This window comes from Portunus trituberculatus, chromosome 25 (assembly GCF_017591435.1).
Source record: "Portunus trituberculatus isolate SZX2019 chromosome 25, ASM1759143v1, whole genome shotgun sequence".
Lineage (NCBI taxonomy): Eukaryota > Metazoa > Arthropoda > Malacostraca > Decapoda > Portunidae > Portunus > Portunus trituberculatus.
The window spans coordinates 7,237,501-7,256,637 of NC_059279.1; the positions used below are offsets into that span (position 1 = coordinate 7,237,501).

Sequence of the window (19,137 nt, forward strand, 5' to 3'; positions counted from 1 at the left end):
AAGAAAGAAAATAAATAAATAAATGAATAAAAAATAAAATAAAATAAAATCTGGTCCTATCACCTTTATTTACATTTTTTTCTTTTTCCTTTCATATATTTGTCTCCATCTTCTCTTTTCCTCACACGTCTCCAATTTTTCCCTTCATAAACAAGATCAGTGACAGAGGAACGCTCCATACCACATCAACACAAAGAGTAGAGAAAAATGAATATATAAAGAGTCGGTGAATGAATGGAAGTGACTCGGTGATCATGTTGTTAGTCCATTTAAAGGAATTGAGTGTGAACATGTTAAGAAGAGTGTGAGTCTAACATGCAAGTCAGCCCTTAGCCACTTCATTGTTTGTGCGTGATTAAACCATTTTATTTGCATTAAGAAGGGTCAACTGAGGTCAGAAGATTAATGGCCAGTCTTCACTATTTCAATACCCCCACATAAGTTTCTGAAGCTGTAGAAACTCACCAAACAGTCACCAGAATGAATGTGGAAATCCGTCATGGTACTCAAGTTAATTCCTTCATTACTGGGACACATTTTTACCTGAGTATGTGTGACTAGCTATACTACTTCATTTGCATTAGTAAAGGTCTATGGAGGTCAGGTCAGATGATTAAGGGCCACAGTCTTTACTATTCTAATCCCCCACGCAAGTTTGTCAAGCTGTATAAAACCAGCAAATAGTAAGCAGAGTGAATATGAAAATGCGTGCAGGTAGTGAAGTGGTTAGGGAGTGATTTCAGTGTGAACATGTCAGGGAGAGTGAGTGAGTGTCTAGCATGTAAGTCTGCCCTTCAACACACAACGTAACATTATTATCTATTATTATCTATTTATTTATTCATTCTATTTTCCTATTTTTCTATCTTGTATTCATTTATCTATCTAATTATCTTTTTTGTTATTGTTGCTTTCAATATCAGTGTTTCGCTTTTTTTTCCTCCCTTTTTCCCTTCTTTCCTTTCTCTTCCATTATCTCGCACAATGAAAAGAAAAAAAAAACAGGTAAAATAATAAACAAACGAGAGAGAGAGAGAGAGAGAGAGAGAGAGAGAGAGAGAGAGAGAGAGAGAGAGAGAGAGAGAGAGAGAGAGACAACGTGACATTATTATTTCATTTCCCAGTTTTTTTTTTTTTTTTTGTCAGTAAGTTTCGTTTTCTGTTCCTCCCTCTCTTCCTTCCTTCCTCTCTCCCTTCCTTCCTCTCTCTCTTCCTTCCTTCCTTCCTTCCTTCCTCTCTCCCTTCCTTCCTTCCTTCCTTCCTTCCTTCCTTCCTTCCTTCCTTCTTTCTTCCTTCCTTCCTTCCTTCCTTCCTTCCTTCCTTCCTTCCTTCCTTCCTTCCTTCCTTCCTTCCTTCCTTCCTTCCTTCCTTCCTTCCTTCCGTTTCCCTCTTCACGCATAATGGAAAAGAAAAACAACGAGAAGTAATGAACAAGCAAAACAGAGAACATAGAAGCAACATTCCCCAGTTTTCAATGTCAATAAGTTTCCTTTTTCCTTCCTTCCTTCTTCCCTTCTTTACTTTTTTCCTCCCTTCCTTCCCTCTCTCCCTACCTTCCTTCCTTCCTTCCTTCTTTCTCTTTATTTATTTATTTATTTATTTATTTATTTATTTCCTTCCTTCCTTTCTTCCTTCCTTTCCTTCCTTCCTTCCTTCCTTCTTTCTTTCTTTCTTTCTCCCTCTTTCCTCCCTTCCTTCCTTCCTTCCTTCCTTCCTTCCTCTCTCTACCTCCCTCCTTTCCTTCTTTAATTTCCCTTTCCTCGCACATCGAAAAAAAAGACTAAGAAAAATAAACAAAATAAAGAAAGAAAAAAAAAAGAAGACTTGCTTTCATTATTATATCAAAGGGGAAGGAAAACTATTCAACTTTTCACGGGGAAACAAACGCAATATTCTGCTCTTCCTCTTCCTCTTCCTCTTCTTCTCGAGTTTTCCATTAAAAATACCTCCCCCCTCCTCCTTCTTCTCCTCCTCCTCCTTCTCTTCCTTCTCTTCCTTCTCTTCCTCGTCCTTCTATTGTTGTTGTTTTAGTTGTTGTAGTAGTAGTAGTAGTAGTAGTAGTAGTAGTAGTAGTAGTAGTTGTTGTTGTTGTTGTTGTTGTTGTTGTTGTTGTTGTTGTTGTAGTAGTAGTAGTAGTAGTAGTAGTAGTAGTAGTAGTAGTAGTAGTAGTAGTAGTAGTTGTTGTTGTTGTTGTTGTTGTTGTTGTTGTTGTTGTTGTTGTTGTTGTTGTTGTTGTTGTTGTTGTTGTTCTCTCTCTCTCTCTCTCTCTCTCTCTCTCTCTCTCTCTCTCTCTCTCTCTCTCTCTCTCTCTTTTCACACCCCGTAATACTATATGTACACATGATATGGATCTCTCTCTCTCTCTCTCTCTCTCTCTCTCTCTCTCTCTCTCTCTCTCTCTCTCTCTCTGTCTTGTTTGTCCCTTGTAAACATTCCTTGACTTCCCTCACGCCTCCTGACTTTGTAATTTCCCCTTGTTTCCCTTCGCTTTTCCCCTCTGTTTTATTTCATCCCGTCTCCAGCTTTTCCCCTCTTCAGGCACTTTTTGATGTTGTTTCTCTTCACTTTTCTACCTCCTTATTTCCTCGTTTGATTTTTTTTCACATTTTTCCCCTTAAATTTTCCCTTTTCATCACTTTTCCTTCTTCCGTGTTTGTTTTTCCACTTCTTTCCTTTATTTATTTTTTTTCTTCATTTTCGCTTCATTTCCCCTCAGATTTCCCCTTGTTCATCACTTTCCACTTTTTCCTCATTTTCGTATATTTTCCTCTTTTGCTGACTTTTCTCTCTTCTTCTCTTATTTTTCTCACCTTTTCTTTTCTAACATCACTTTTCCCCTCATGTTTACTCACTTTCCCCTCTTTTCCCTCCAATTTCACATCTTGCCCTCACTTTTCCCCTCTAGCAAACGAACATTTTCCCATTTCCTTCCCTCACAGTCATGATATTCGTCCTTTTTCTCACGGTCTCTTCCACATGTTCCTTTTCCCCTCACAAACCCATTCCTGTCATTTCCCCTCAAATAGAAACATCTCACATCTTCCTTTTTCCCCTCAATTCACTCTCGTTTCTTTCCCCCAGTGTATTCCACGTCCTTTGTCTTCCTTCAAACATCTGTGACGTTTCCTTTTCCCCTCAAATGTTTTTTTCCGTGGGTTTTCCCTCTTAAAAGGTCTTTAGAGTGTTCTTTTTTTCCCTTTTCCCCTCAGAGTGTTTCTATGTATTTCCATCGTCTTCACTTTAAGGATTTTCACTTGTGGCTTCTTGTTTTCCCCTCACTGTGTTTCCCAAGTCTTCGTTTTCCCCTCCTTTCTTTTTTTCCCCTTCACATAAGTCTATTACAGTGTTTTTTTCCCCTTTATAGATCCTTTTCAGTTCTTTTCGCCTCATATACTTTCGTTTCTTGTTTCCCCTCACTGTCTCTCACGTCTTCGTTTTTCCCCTCACTATTGTTCCTTCCTTTCTTTTCCCTTCACATAAATATCTACAAGTTTTTTTTTTTTTTTTCTTTATACATCCTTCTCAGTTTTTTTTTTTTTTCGCCTTTCGTTTCTTTGTTCGTTCCTTTACCTTACTTTCTTTCGTTTCTTACTTTTCCCCTCAGATTAAAGTGGCCAGTCCCGCTATTAATAAAATGTCCTGCTATTCAGAAACGCACCACTCTCTCATCACGACTATTTTCAAAGGCCACAGAGATGATTAGGCGGGTTATCAAGACTGTTTCTCCTGTTAATACAGTGGAGATCTTGCTAATCTGTCATTTAAAAACATTAAAAAAAAAAAAAAACATTAGGGGGAGACGACGGCGTAGTGGATAAAGTGGTGGTGGGATCAGGCAGACGTCCACGCGTAGGTTCGAATCCCACCACGTAGGTTCGAATCCCACCACGTACCTACCTTGATACTTTGCCATTTGTCGAGTGGTTTAAAGTTACCTACATGTCACCGTGATACCCAGTTTCTATGTGGTTACAACAAAGATACGCTTGGGGGGTGATATTGGTTCTAATATGGGTACTACTATAAATACAATGGCCTGCGTCACTCATGGGTGGAAGGTGAACAGCGCTTCCAGTACGCTTAAAGTTACCTACGGGCACTCTAGGACACAGCATGAACAAAACATAAACAAATAAAAAAGAAGCCACAGATATGCTTACCGGGATCTTAAAGGTGTTTCTTCTGTGTAATCCGCAGAAATCTTCCTATAAAAAAAATAATAATCTGCCACAAAAATCTTGAAAAAAAAAACATACTTAAAAATCCGTGTGTTCAAACGCCACAGAGATGATTAGGTGGTATCTCAAGACGTGTTTCTCCTGTTAATAATGTAGAAATCTTATAAATCTGTCACTAAACCATAAAATACACAAAAAATGTCTGTTCAGTGGCCACAAAGATGATTAACTGGATTCTCAAGTGCTTCTGACGTTAATAATGAAGGAATCTTGTTAATTTGTTGTTAAATCCATACAAAAAACACACTAAGAAACACGTGTCTTCAACTAAAGACTTTGCAATGCGGTGGAAGTGTTGAAGTGTGTGGAAATCTTATCAATCTGTCACTAACACCATAAAAACACTCAAAAACCCGTGTGTCTTTAGTGTAGTGTATAAAAATCTTGTTAATCTGTCACTATAACCATGAAAAAATACTTAAAAACCTGTGTGTCTTCAACTACAGCCTTTGCAAAGTAGTTGAAGTGTTGAAATGTGTAAAAATCTCGGCATCTTTTTTTATGTAAGAGAGAAAAGCTGGACAAGGGCAACATAAAATCTGAAAAAAAAAGGCCCACTTCGTTGCCAGTCCCCTTGCTGATCCAAGAGAGTTAGCCAAAAGAAAGGGATAAATGTCAACCTCCCTCTTAAATCAGGTCAAGTTATAGGAAGTTAGAAATACAGAAGCAGGCAGAAAGTTCCAGAGTTTGCCAGAGAAAGGTATGAATGATTGATTGGACACTAAAACCATAAAACGTGCTGACAAACTCGTCGTGTTGATCTGGAGGCTTTGCAGTGTAGTGGTGTGAGGCTGAAGTGTTTTGCAATGTGACGTAATGATGCATGTGTGTTGTGTCTTGCGGCCTTCGCGTGAGGTGTTCCTATCGTGTCATCCCTGCTCGCCTGCAGGGAACATATGGATCATGATGGCGCGCGCGCACGTACACACACACACACACACACACACACACACACACACACACACACACACACACACACACACACAAATAAATAAATAAATAAATAAATAAATAAATAAATAAATGAATAAATAGATTAATACACAAACAAACTGGTAAGTAAACAAATAAATGAATAATCAAATAAAATAAAATAAACAAATAAATAAAAATGTTAATAATAATAATAATAATAATAATAATAATAATAATAATAATAATAATAATAAAACAGATAAATTTTAAAAATATAAATCTGTTCACATCCACTCATTTTTTCCCATTTTTCCCCTTCCTATATTTGTTTCCCGTCTTCTTTTCCCCTCATACAAATCCACAGCCTTTTTCCCCTCAGATATCCCTTTTCCAGATTTTTTACTTTACATGTTTGTTTCCTTCTTATTTTTTTCCTTCATGTAATCTGTTCCTGTTTTGTTTTACCCTTAGATACCGATTCTTTCCCTCTTTTCCCCTCACATACCCATCATCCTTCTTCTCCCCCCAGCCCTCCTTTTGCATACAAATTCTCCTCGTCTTTTCCTACAAACATCAACTTTCTTCTATTTTTCCCCCTTACATTGCCCTCATTTTTTCCCCTCACATACCTGTTCTCTTCCCTTAACATACCCATCCTTCTCTTCTTTTTCCCTTCTTCACCTTCCCATCACTTCCCCTCCCTCACTATTCCTTCACATTTTTCCTATTCATACCCACTGTTCTCTTCTTTTCCCCTTCCTGTACCTGTTCAACCCCCCACCATCACTTCACCTCACTATTCCCTCACATTTTCCCCTCACATAGCCTCGTTTCTTCCCCCTCAAGCTTCTTTTCATGTCTTCCTTTCCTCTCATGCACCCATTCACATCATTTCCCTCTTAAATCGCCTCTTCACATCCCCTCTCTCTTCCCCTCAAGGCCCATAAAATAAGAGGCAAACACACACACACACACACACACACACACACGTTTTTTTTTTTCTTTGCATATTTTTCTTTCAAACCAATGATTTTTAAAGGCCACACAAGGAATTATAAGCGTTTTACAAGCAGAATTCAGGTTAAACTCTTAAACTCCCACTAGTATCACGAAAAACACTCTTCACGTGAAAACTCTATTATCTTTCACCGCAGCCTAATGGAAATAGAAACACGGGCAAACTTTTACAGAACACGGTTGATAGTTCCTTGTCTTGTCCGAGCCTGGTCTAACCCCTTCAGTACCGAAACACATTATCATGAATTTTGTGTGTGATTAGACGATTTTTTTAGACATTAGGAAGGATCTATGGAGGTCAGATGATTAATGGCCAGAGTCTTCACTATTTTAATTCCCACATAAGTTTCGGAAGGTGTATATACTCACTGAACAGTAAGCAGAATGAATATGAACACGCATCATCGTACTGACGGGCTTAACGAGGATAAAGGCAAGAGGGGTCAGAGTCAGAGAGTACAGTTCATTACCAGTCACGATACGGTCTACAGTCACCTCTCTTCACCTAGCTAGAGGCAGTTATAGAGCAGTTATACAGTCATTTGATTTCATTTTACTTATATTCAGAAAGGCTTTCTTCTCTCACCACGACTACTTTGAAAGGCCACAGACATGACTAGCCAGGTTCTTAAGCGTGTTTCCCTCTGTCAATTAACCCCTTCAGTACCATGACGCGTTTTCATATTCATTCTGCTTACTATTTGCCGATTTAATACAGCTTCAGAAACTTATGTGGGAGATTAAAATAGTGAAGACTGACCATTAATCTTCTGACCTCCATAGACAGTTCCTAATGTAAGTAAAATCGTCTAATCATACATAAAACTCGTGGTAAATAAAGCTTCTTAGTATTGAAGGAGCCATTAACGTAGAAACCTTTTTAAAATGTCACTAGAACCGTAAAAACGCCGTTAAAACCATCACTTAAACTACTGTGAAGAGGCGACGCGTGTTTCAGGCCACTAACGGGAGATGGAAGGAAGCCAGTCAACCAACCACTCAGCCAGTCAACCAGTCAACCAGTCGGCCAGTCAACCAGCCATCCAGTTAGCCAGTCAGCCAGTCAATCAATCAACCAGTTAGCCAGTCAACCAGTCAGCCAATCAACCAGTCAACCAATCAGCCAGTCAATCAGTCAACCAGTCAGCCAATCAACCAGTCAACCAATCAGCCAGTCAATCAGTCAACCAGTCAGCCAATCAACCAGTCAACCAGTTAGCCAGTCAACCAGTCAATCAGTCAACCAGTCAGCCAGTCAACCAGTCAGCCACTCAACCAGGCACCCAATCAATCAGTCAGCCAGTCACTCATCCTCACCTTACTTAGCTAGAGGCAGAGGTAGCCCAATCATGCCCAGGGCTCATGACTCAGGGCTTCAGGATACAGGAGCAGGGAGGCTCTTGTTTGTCTAGCCGTGTGGGAGGCGTGAGGCTGAAGACACTGCATCACGATCCTCCCTGGTCATCGATACAGCCGCCCACGAGGATTCCCCACCCAAGGACTCCTTTCCTATGACGCACTTCCTTCGCCAGGGACACTTGAACACAGGCCAAGATAACGTAGGCTGGTTCTTTGGAGTGTCAGTCAATCCTTCTCATTCATGGTGCGGGCCAGACATCGACAGTGATAACCTGATAAGCACGTCCGGTGTATCGTTGTGGTGGGCGTGGTGTGGCGTGGCGTGCTTCACTGGTCCTGTCCTGGTGACGGTATCAGTGATGGTATGGGAGCACTGCACGTAACACTACTCGTACAAACACACACCCTTGCACCGCCCACACCATACCACCGTTCCTTATTAACCGTGCTATCACCACACGCGCCGGCAGCTAATGGGAGGCACGCACGCACGCACAGACAAGCACAAGGACAAACAGGCCAAGCAGCTCCGTCACCCACACCGGCGTGCATGGGTCGAGCAAGGAATGGCGTCCTGACTTGCGAGGAACGTTTGTTTGTGAGCGAGAAAACGCGACGGTAGCGGCCTCTGTTGCTTCCCGCGGCCTCACTGTGACTGCCGCAGCGGAGGAGAGTGCCAGAGGAGCGATGGGGAGACGATGGACAGGGGGAAGAGGAGGGACCAGAGAGGGACAGCAGGGAGAGGTGGTAGGAAGGGTTATCACCACCACCACCATTACTACACTCTCGCCTCCCCTCACTCTCGTTCAGTTCAGTCTATTCTTTCTTATGTGTGTGAGGTATGGGTGGTGAGAGGAGTGTGTGCGCGTGTGTGTGCGTGTGAGGCGTGTTTACGATAACGAAAACTAGTGAAACGGGGACTAAGATAAGTGGGAACGGTAAAGTGAGGGGAGGCACAGCTGGGAGGAAGAGGAGGAGGAGGAGGAAGGAGAGGAAGGTTCGCGCATGGCCGGTTGCTCCCTCCTCCTCCTCCTCCTCCTCGTCCTCGCATTTTAACTCAATAACACGATACATTTTTATCATATGCCTCTATACATCCTGTCCGCGCTCTCCTACTCGCGCACGCGACCTCCCTCACTGCCCCCTGCAGGAGAGAATAAGTGTGTGTGTGTGTGTGTGTGTGTGTGTGTGTGAATGCCTCACCACACGCCCTGTCTTGTTAGGGCAGCCGCTCAAACCAGTTCTGTCTGGTTATTTCTTCTGAGTGTGTTTCCAAGGGCGTCTTGAAAAAAAACATTAGGACAGAGAGAGAGAGAGAGAGAGAGAGAGAGAGAGAGAGAGAGAGAGTGTGTGTGTGTGTGTGTGTGTGCGTGTAAATGTGGACAGAACCACGCTAACAATGCCTCCTACTGCAGCTCTTCCTCCTCCTCCTCTTCCTCTTCCTCCTTCTCCTCCTCCTCCTCCTCCTCCTCCTCCTCCTCCTCCTCCTCCTGTCGGTGTGTTATCGATTTCCCTGTAAGGTTTGGGTGCTGCTGCTGCTGCTGCTGCTGCTGCTGCTGCTGCTGCTGCTGCTGCTGTTACTACTACTGCTGCTGTTACTCTAGTTATTCTCCCTACTGCTGTTCTTTCTGTCACTACTGCTGCTACTTCTGTTCTGCTGACGAAGGATAACCTGCTGTTTCTATTCCTGTTTGTCCTGCTTAGTGTATCTTTATCTTTCTTTATCTTTCGTTACTATGATATCGGTTCTGTTTTAGTTATGTGAGCCCTTTTATCGTAGTGTCTGATTCCTTATACTGGTGTTCGATCGTTTATAATAGTATCTGATCCTCTTTAATGCTACCTGATCCTTTCCTCGCTGATACTTTAGGATCTGACGTTGCTGTTGTTGCTGTTGTTGTTGTTGTTTGTTATCTTTTATGTTTCTAATCTCGCTCTCTCGTATGGATTGTGATACTTCGTTGCTTTTTTTTTTTTTTTGGCAACACTGATCCCCACATTTTTCTTTTTTTAATTTTTTTTTTCCTTTCTGCTTTCATTGTCACTTTTTTTTTATTTGGTAACGCTTTATCAGATTTCTTTTACTCTATTCTTTTTTATATTTCTACCTTTTTTTCCTTACTTCATCCCACGTTTTTTTTTTTTTTTTTTACCTTTTTCATTTATGTTTTTTTTTCATTTCCTGCTTTCATTTTGTCACTTTTTCTTTTGGCTACGTTTTATCATTTTTTTTCTTACTCTATCCTACTTTTTTTTTTTTGATACCTTTCATTTTTTCTCTTCCTACTTTCATTAATTTTGTCTCCTTTTTCTTTCTTTTTTGGTTTGATTTGTTGTTATTTTTCTTACTCTATCCTACTCCCTTTCATTTTTTCATTACTTTTTTGCGGTTTGTTACTTTTTCTTATATTTTTCCTTTCTCTTCTTACTTTCATTAATTCTCTCCTTTTTTTTATTTTGAATTTGATTTCTTGTTATTTTTTTTTACTCTATCCTACTTCCTTTCATTTTTCATTACTTTTTTGCGGTTTGCTACTTTTTCCTATACTTTTCCTTCTTATTTTCACTATTATCCCTTTCATTACCTTCACTCCTTATTTGTCCTACTTTTTCCATCATTTTCTAACGTTTTCCTCATTTCTACTGTCACTGTTTGCATTTTTCTCTACTTTCCGCTTACTTCTCTTACTCTTTTCCGTTTCCTTACTTTTCCGCTATATTTTCCTTACTTTTTCCTACTCTTTCTCCTGTGAACTGTAAATGATTCAGAGGAAAGATTTTTATGCCCCTCCTTCTCCTCCTCTTCTTCCTCTTCTCTTTCCTCCTCCTCGTCCTCCTCGTCTCGTCGTCGTCGTCCTCCTCCTCCTCCTCCTCCTCCTCCTCCTCCTCCTCCTCCTCCTCCTCCTCCTCCTGCCATTACCATAAGCTGGATCTTGACGTCGAAAGTTGGAGAGAGAGAGAGAGAGAGAGAGAGAGAGAGAGAGAGAGAGAGAGAGAGAGAGAGAGAGAGAGTGTGTGTTTAGGTAATAGAGGCAGATGATGTTTAGGTAATCTCTCTCTCTCTCTCTCTCTCTCTCTCTCTCTCTCTCTCTCTCTCTCTCTCTCTCTCTCTCTCTCTCTCAATAATGAGTTATGAAAAGAGTTTGCAGGCATTTATAGCAGAATAGCAATCTCTCTCTCTCTCTCTCTCTCTCTCTCTCTCTCTCTCTCTCTCTCTCTCTCTCCCAGTTCAAGCATTCTTCTCCTCCTCCTCCTCCTCCTCCTCCCCTTTTCCTCCACCTTTTGTTTTCCCACTCTCTCTCTCTCTCTCTCTCTCTCTCTCTCTCTCTCTCTCTCTCTCTCTCTCTCTCTCTCTCTTTGCTGTGTGACCTTCAATCCTTTCTTTCTTCCACCTGTTTTTTTTTTCTTTTTCCACCACTGTCTCCCTTCCCAGCTTATCTCTCTCTCTCTCTCTCTCTCTCTCTCTCTCTCTCTCTCTCTCTTGCAGATGGTAAAACGAAATGAATACAGAACGATTAAGTTGGGTTAGGTTAGGTTAGTTTAGGTTAGGTATTTTCATAATAATGAATTAATATACTTAAACAGAAATAGTATAGGATTTATTTACCTTATTTTCATGGTGGTGGTGGTGGTGGTGGTGGTGGTGGTGACAATCTGAAACAAATGAAAGAAAAAAAATAAAGATAAAAAAAATGCAGATGGTATTATTGTGTATTATCAATCATACAGTATCAAACACTCAAGATCAGACAAAACACAGGACTTCATCCCAACTCTCACTAAAATAACACAAATGAACGAACAAGGTAAAGAAAGTGAATTAAATAAACACCACTACGTCAAACTACAACATAAAACACACACACACACACACACACACACACACACACACACACACACACACACATATCAATCCACTTCCCTCCATCATTTGTTCCTTAATTTGGCTAACTCTTTACTTTTCTTTTATGAAACTAGCACTCAAGTGGGCCTTTTTTTTAATATTTTGTTGCTCTTGGCTGGCTTCTCTCCTGCATTGAAAAATAATACAATAAAATAAAAACAAATAAAAATTCTCTGACACGCACGAACACAATCACAATTCAGAGGATTCTAGTGTTGGGTATCAGTTAGTTTCACATTACTGATACGAACCAGTGACTGAAGTTAATGCTTGACTAGACCTGTAAATGCCTCTTGTATCTAGAAAAGGATTGTGGGAGTTTTGTATACATCTGTCAAAAAGGAACAAAAGCTACCTAGTATATTTCTCATGGGTAACACGAAGCAAAGGTAACTGAAGTATTTGTTTGTTGAGAACCCTGACTGCCTATTATATCTACAAAAACTCTGGAACTCTCTGCCTGCTTCTGTATTTCCATCTTTCTATGACCTGAGTTCATTTAAGAGAGAGGTTTCAAGATATTTATCCCATTCTTTTGGCTACCTCTCTCGACTCTGTTCGAGGATTGGCATCTCAGTGGACCTTTTTGTTTTGCCTTTATTTTATTTATTTATTTTTGTTTCCCTTGGCCAGTTTCCCCTCTCTTACATTAACAAATAAATAAACAAATGAAAAAAACACAAAGACGTTTTGTGTAGCTTTGGCAAATGGAACAAAATTAGCTAGTAGTCTTCTCATGGCTAACACACAGCAGTGATTGGTTTCACTACTGCTTTGAATGCCTTTTATATCTACAAAACAATTACTGAGATATTTGTGTTCGTTTATCAAAAGGAACAAGAATTTACTGGTTTTCTTATGGCTAACACAAAGCTGTGATCAAAAGTAATGTTTGACTAGACCTTTCAATGTCTTCTGTATCTAAAAAGAATAATAAATAAATAAATAAATAAAAACATTGTATTGATTTCGTATGAGATTATTACAAAAATTTGTCTGTCTACTGAAACGCTTTATTCCATCAGTATTGTTTTCAAAGGCCACTGAGATGATAAGTAATAAGATTCTCAGAGTGCGATTGAAAGTAGAGAACTGTGGCAGAAATCATCACTACCATATAATGACACCAACAACAACAACAACAACAACAACAACAATAATAATAATAATAATAATAATAATAATAATAATAATAATAAGTAAATAAATAAATAAAGCACTATTGCAACTCCACCAACTACAGCGGCTGTTAGAAGCGGTCAGTACACGACACTCGGGTTTTGAAAGGGAAAACAATAACAGGGAGGTTTGAGTATGAGTCACATGGGTATACATTACACAGAAGGTGCTTTGTGAAGCTTTATCAAAGGAACAAAGCTTAGTCCGTAATCTAAAACGCTTTGTTCTCACAGCATGACTTTTCAAAGGCCACAGATTAAATAGATCAGATTTTACTGGATGTTTGGCCCCACAGAATACTTGATTTAATACTTGTCAGATTTCAACTAAAATCATGATGACACCATTGACAACCTTAGTCAGTCCTTCTACACCTAATTACAACACAAGACAAGATGAACAAACTCGAGAGTAGGCTTAAGAAGAAGAACAGCGAAGTTTGGGTATAAAGTACTGGTGTTCTACGATTGATATGTTGAGAAATTTCATCGTTTTATCGTAAACTATTTTGTTCTATTATTATGTTCCTTTCGTTAATAGTATGAAAGTCACAGAGATAGAAAGGAAATACGATACGAGATCAAATAACCAACTGTATATATGCATGGCTGATCAGAGCACAAGAAAAAATAAAACTAAAAACTGAACAAGAAATAATGAAAAGAGGAAATTGAAATAAATAAATGAAAAGCAGAAAAGAGAATAATACTACCTAATAAAAAGAAAAGAATACGTCAAATAAATGAAGTACAAAGAGGAAAGCAAGAATAAAAAAAATAATAATCTCAAAAGAAAGAAAAGCATATAAAAATAGATAAAAAGAAGGAAAATAAAGAGAACAATATCAAATAACCGAAACAGAGAAAACATTCGGCAAAGATGGGGAACAATGGTAGATCTGTAATAGCCAGAATAAATGATAGAAAAATATACATAACAAATAAAACTAAGTAAATACAAGCACACGTGATATAAATAGTATACATCTCCACTAATACACCAAATTATTGATATTAAACCCATGATAAACTACTAAACAACACAGTAATAGATAAAAATGATCTCTCTCTTATTTGTTTATAGTACTGATATACAAGTCTCTCTCTCTCTCTCTCTCTCTCTCTCTCTCTCTCTCAGCTGAAAATTAAAGAAATAATAAAGATATGAACGTTTACTAATCATTTTTATTATTTAAGGCATCTTCTTTATCTAATCAATACATTCCTTAAATACGCGGGAACCGAATCAAAATGCCTAAGAGAACCATGAAAAACCCCAACAGAAAATGGAAATACTGATAACCTTTACGTAAGATTTAGTAAGTGGTCTTCCCTTCTGGCCTTTGTACCCCATCACCTCTTCGGCCTACCTCCCCCTCTCTCCCTCTCCCTCACTCTCCCATTCACTCCTCTTCATACAACTGACTCTTCTTCATTCCTCTCTCTCTCTCTCTCTCTCTCTCTCTCTCTCTCTCTCTCTCTCTCTCTCTCTCTCTCTCTCTCCAATTCCCACTCATCTACGTTTCTCTCTCTCTCTCTCTCTCTCTCTCTCTCTCTCTCTCTGACAAGAGGTGACAGGAATATGGTGACGACAGACTAACTGACTGACTCATCGAAACAAGTATAGACAAGTAGAAGTGGCGCCATCTATGTGCTGTATAATCAATTCCATCCGTGTCTGCCTGAGGGAGGGCTATAGGGGCGGGAATTATAGAGGGAGGGTGGAGCCTTTGTTCATGTATGGAAGTTTGATGTGTATTGATTGTATGGTGGTGGCGGTGGTGGTGGTAGTGGTGGTGGTATTTTTAAAAGCTGTTGTTATTTTTAAACACGTACGCACACACGAGGAACCATAAAAGGACATTTAATGGAAGGTTTTTGTGGTGAATTTGGAAGTTGTTCGAAAATTTGTTGTTGCGTTTTCCGTTCATGTTTGATGGTAATAATAAAAATAAGGGTACTGTTGTTGTTGATGTTGTTGTTGTTGATGGTAGTGGTGGTGGTGGTTGTGATAATAGTAAAAATGGCAACAATGGTAATAATGATGATGATGATGATGGCAATAATACCAATAATAATAATAACAATGATAGTAGTAGTAGTAGTAGTAGTAGTAGTAGTAGTAGTAGTAGTAGTAGTAGTAGTAGTAGTAGGAGCAGTAGAGGAGCAGGAGCAGCAGCAGCAGCAGCAGCAGCAGCAGTACTAGTACTAGTAGTAGTAGAAAAATAATAATAATAATAATAATAATAATAATAATAATAATAATAATAATAATAATAATAATAATAATTATTATTATTATTATTATTATTATTATTATTATTATTATTATTATTACTACTACTACTACTACTACTACTCCAATTATTACAATTATTATCATTATTAAGGATTATTACTATAATAGTAGTAGTAATAATTATAATGGTGACAGAAATAATAATAATAATAATAATAATAATAATAATAATAATTAATAATAATAATAATAATAATAATAATAATAATAATAATAATAATAATAATAATAATAATAATAATAATAATAATAATAATAACAACAACAACAAACAATAGCAAAAACAGCAAAACAGACAAACTTCCATAAAAATCGTCATGGCCAGCACAACACAAACAAACAACCCAATAAGGTGAACAGGTGTCAACAAACAGCATCGGATATTCCCAAGGAGGGCAGGTAAAGGTAAGGTTCAGTCAAGCTGGAGGCACATGGCGCATTACATCACAACATATGCTTGTCCTGTGGTGAGGCAAGGGCGTCCACGCTACCATTGCGTCACGTGATCTTCCCTCGTCAGTACAGCGGCAAGGAGCGTCAGTCGAACGTTTCTGTCAATAGGAGATGAGACAAGGGTTTCAGCGGCGCCCTTTGGTACCAAACGTGGTTTTCCTGCAGGGTAGACGGACGTGGGTGCAGGAGGCGGTGGAAGGCGTGAAGGGGCGGTGGTGGTGCCGCTTCCTGTGCGATGTTACAACACGTTTCATCCGCCGATACCCTTGCCTGTGTTTGAAGCTCCCGCCGCCCCGCACGTGAGCCCCTGCGCACGCACGTCTCTCACGGTGCCGTGCATCTATTTTGAAATACAACGTGCTTCCCTAACGGCTCCTGTGGTAGTAAGGTTCTCGTGTTTATGGTCATTCGTAAGTGCTTTAGGGTATATGCAGTCTGTGAAGGGATGGAAGGTGTGTGTGAGTGTTATACGGCGGTGTGAGGTAAGAGTGTGGTGGTGTGTGGCAGCTTAGCCACCTCGCCGCTGCTGGTGGTGGTATTGGTGGTGGAAGAGCCCGTCACTGACTCAGTGTTGGCTGTCTAGTGACACGCTAACAACCGTCTCTACACGCTCGGGAAATGTTCCTCTCGCACTACTTTACTGTGACAATAAGTGCCGGGATATATCGTGTATTAACAGTTCACAAATTCATCTGAACGTGCACACACTCGTGGGGCAGCTGCGTTGCCCGTGAGCCTCGTAATAATACCGAAAAGTTAAGTGGAGTGACCCATAGAGAGTATCGGGCAGCGAGCGGTGTTGCCAAGTGTGAGGACGCTGGATTGCCACGTCGGCATGGAGTCTCGATCCGGCGAGCCCCTGCAGACCCTGAGCTGCCAGCATAATTCCCGTCTCCGCTCGCCCACCGCCAACTCTCTGCTGAAGAAGAAGAAAAAGAGACGTAGGAGACGCCGTCGCACCCCAAAGAGCGACACCGTAGGACGCAGTGAAGCCAATGTCGCTGTTGGGTCGCCCACCTCCTCCCGCGAGGCCTGGACGCCGCGGCAGGGATCCCCCGCCCCCGTCCTGCGGCCCGTGGGTGCCCAGGTGCCCCGCGCCCCAGAGAACAGCACTCAGTTCATAATGGACGACCATGAAAATTCCACGCTCTTCGTCAACTTTGACAACTTCAGCACCCCGCACTGGGAACAGGAGCCCCCAGTCAGCGGTGCCGAGGATGAGACGGGTGGCGGCACGCCCACGCACGCCCTCACCCGTGACTGGTTCCCCTTCAACGCCGCAGACTTCGAGACGGCGTATCGCAGTGCTCGTGAGGACCGCCTGATGGCGGGCAGCTCATCTGAGCTGCGGGCAGCTATCGTGGCCCTGGAGGCTCGCGCCGCAGTGCTCACCGACGCGCTCTCCTCCTCGCCCTCACGCATCGTATCCAGGCTGCAGACTCAGCTGCTGCACCTGCAAGAGGAGAACACCATCCTCAGGCAGCACCTGTCTCGCCGCAATCAAAAGCGACGGCCCAGCCTACAGTCGTCGTCGTCCTCCTCCACAGACAGTGACTCTGAGTCTGACTCCACCAACTCCTCCAGCGACTGTTCTGAGTCTGACTGTGACACCTGTGCCGCTCGCCGAAGACGGGCAGTGCTGCAGCAGGACGAGGAGAAGGAAAACACCTGCCCCCACCCCATGCAGGCCTAGGACACCCTCTCCCTCCCTGCCATCTCACCGCTCGGACGGCCTGAGGTGCCGCCGGGCCTCTGTAGGGTGTAGGGAGGCCCCGTCGGAGCCCATTCCAGTGAACCTGCACCGCCCCGGGACCTCCGTCAGCCGCAGCCTCGCCCTCAGAGCCTCCCAGACCACCCTTCCCATCTCCCCCGTGACCCTGCACTGTGCACCCTTCCCCCTCCCCACCCGACCCTAGTGACGACCCTCCCCGGGGGCGTGATCCTCTTCCCGCCGCACCGCGCATCCCCAGCTTGAGGGGGAAAAACAACCCCATCCTTGGCAAACATGTCAAGCTGTCGTGAGGCCTGGAAGGGAAGGGCCGCCGCTACCTGCTACATGCGCTCTGGTAGGGGCTGTGGGCTGGACCAGGCAACAACAGACAAACGCACAAAGTGACAGACCCAGGACCAACACACGAACGCACAGACATTCCGTAGACTGAGTAACGGACGCACTGGTGCACACACAAACAAAGACGTAACGGACAGACAGATACGTACACACACAAGACACAGACGCAAGGACCCACGGACAAACGGACAATAAGTCAAGGACGAGGTAACGGACGGACGGACGGATGCACAGACTAGTCCCTTCCCCCCCAACCACACGCTCCCTGTGACGGGGGAACGGACATGCAAAGTAACCATTTCCCTCTATGTTTTAATTGTCACATGTACCGAATCCAAGTCAAGAAGCCTTAGTCAGAACCTTTCACCACGGCCAGAGAGAGAGAGAGAGAGATTTAAAGTTTAAGTATGTGTGTGTGTGTGTCACATGTGCGTGCTTTTCTTTCTGTGTGTGTGTGTGTGTGTGTGTGTGTGTGTGTGTGTGTTTTTAAATGCTACATATGCTAATGGGTGTGAAGTTTGTACATCGTGTGTGTGTGTGTGTGTGTGTGTGTGTGTGTGTGTGTGTGTGTGTGTGTGTGTGTGTGTGTGTGTGTGTGTGTGTGTGTGTCAGGTTTTTAAATGCTACATATACTAATGGGTGTGAAGTTTGTACATCAAGTGTGTGTGTGTGTGTGTGTGTGTGTGTGTGTGTGTGTGTGTGTGTGTGTGTGTGTGTGTGCAATTATCATTATTTTTTACGTCAGCATATTTTTCCCTTCACATCTGTTACTACTACTATCATAGTATCATAACTTCCACTGTGTTATCGTGTAATTATGCAACACTTACAGTTTCTACTACTACTACTACTACTGTTGCTGCTGCTGCTACTACTACTGCCATTACTACTGCCAAACTATGCATTAAACATTTATTATTGTAGATCAGTATTCAAGAGCATTTTCTTTGTAATTTATGTTTCTCCTTGAATATACAGCTTCACATTGTATCCTGTGTGTGTGTGTGTGTGTGTGTGTGTGTGTGTGTGTGTGTGTGTGTGTGTGTGTGTGTGTGTGTGTGTGTGTGAGAGTCCATTTACTCACTCATGTTTTGCTGTTATTGTTTTTGTCTGCCTAAAAAATTCAGACCTTTTCATTTTTTCTACTTATTTTCATTTTTCTCATCTCCATCAATTTACTTACCGTGGCTGTCAGACATTCTTGCACGGTGTTGTGTTTGGCCACGGTGGTCTTTGAAATGTTTCTTCTTTTTCTTTTATTATTTATTATTATTAGATATTGATTTATTTTCATTACATGGTTAGGAATTTGCTGTACATAAATATTCTTTGTCAGAAATTTTTTAAATTTATAAATTGCTCAATTATTATTTTTAATCAATATCTAATAATAATAATTAAATTATTATTATTATTATTATTATTATTATTATTATTACTACTACTACTACTACTACTACTACTACTACTACTACTACTACTACTACTACTACTACTACTACTACTATTATCATCATCATTATTAATGTCACTACAACTATTATTGTCATTACTATTTTTTCTTTACGCAATTAAAGTAGCTACTTATATTATTTTTTCTCTTTTTCTATAAACTTTAGAAACGAATTTCTTATTATGTAACCTTCATTTCCTTTATCTATAAAATTATGTAAAAAAAAAAATTTTTTGCTATGAAAACCATT

The 19,137-nt window shown here is 41.1% G+C and overlaps 2 protein-coding genes across 3 annotated transcripts in view; one reads left to right on the plus strand and one right to left on the minus strand.

The window, feature by feature from the left end:
- LOC123508958 (lactosylceramide 1,3-N-acetyl-beta-D-glucosaminyltransferase-like) overlaps nucleotides 1-8,203 on the minus strand; it is a 169,905-nt gene extending 161,702 nt beyond the window's left edge. Inside the window, exon 1 of one of the 2 annotated variants that reach the window (XM_045263031.1) lies at nucleotides 7,493-8,203. The gene's annotated coding sequence lies outside the window, so the exon portion shown is untranslated. Of the gene's footprint in view, nucleotides 1-7,487 lie in introns of both variants that reach the window. The other variant, XM_045263029.1, reaches the window with a different exon arrangement.
- A 7,353-nt stretch (nucleotides 8,204-15,556) lies between these two features.
- Nucleotides 15,557-18,504, plus strand: LOC123508734. The gene has a single exon (XM_045262613.1). The coding sequence runs from the start codon at nucleotides 16,199-16,201 to the stop codon at nucleotides 17,054-17,056; it is 858 nt and encodes a 285-aa protein (XP_045118548.1). The 5' UTR covers nucleotides 15,557-16,198; the 3' UTR covers nucleotides 17,057-18,504.
- Nucleotides 18,505-19,137: the final 633 nt, after the last annotated feature.

Excerpts from the sequence above, each read along its gene's own strand:
- LOC123508734 (XM_045262613.1), top strand. The coding sequence starts at position 16,199 with ATGGAGTCTCGATCCGGCGAGCCCCTGCAGACCCTGAGCTGCCAGCAT.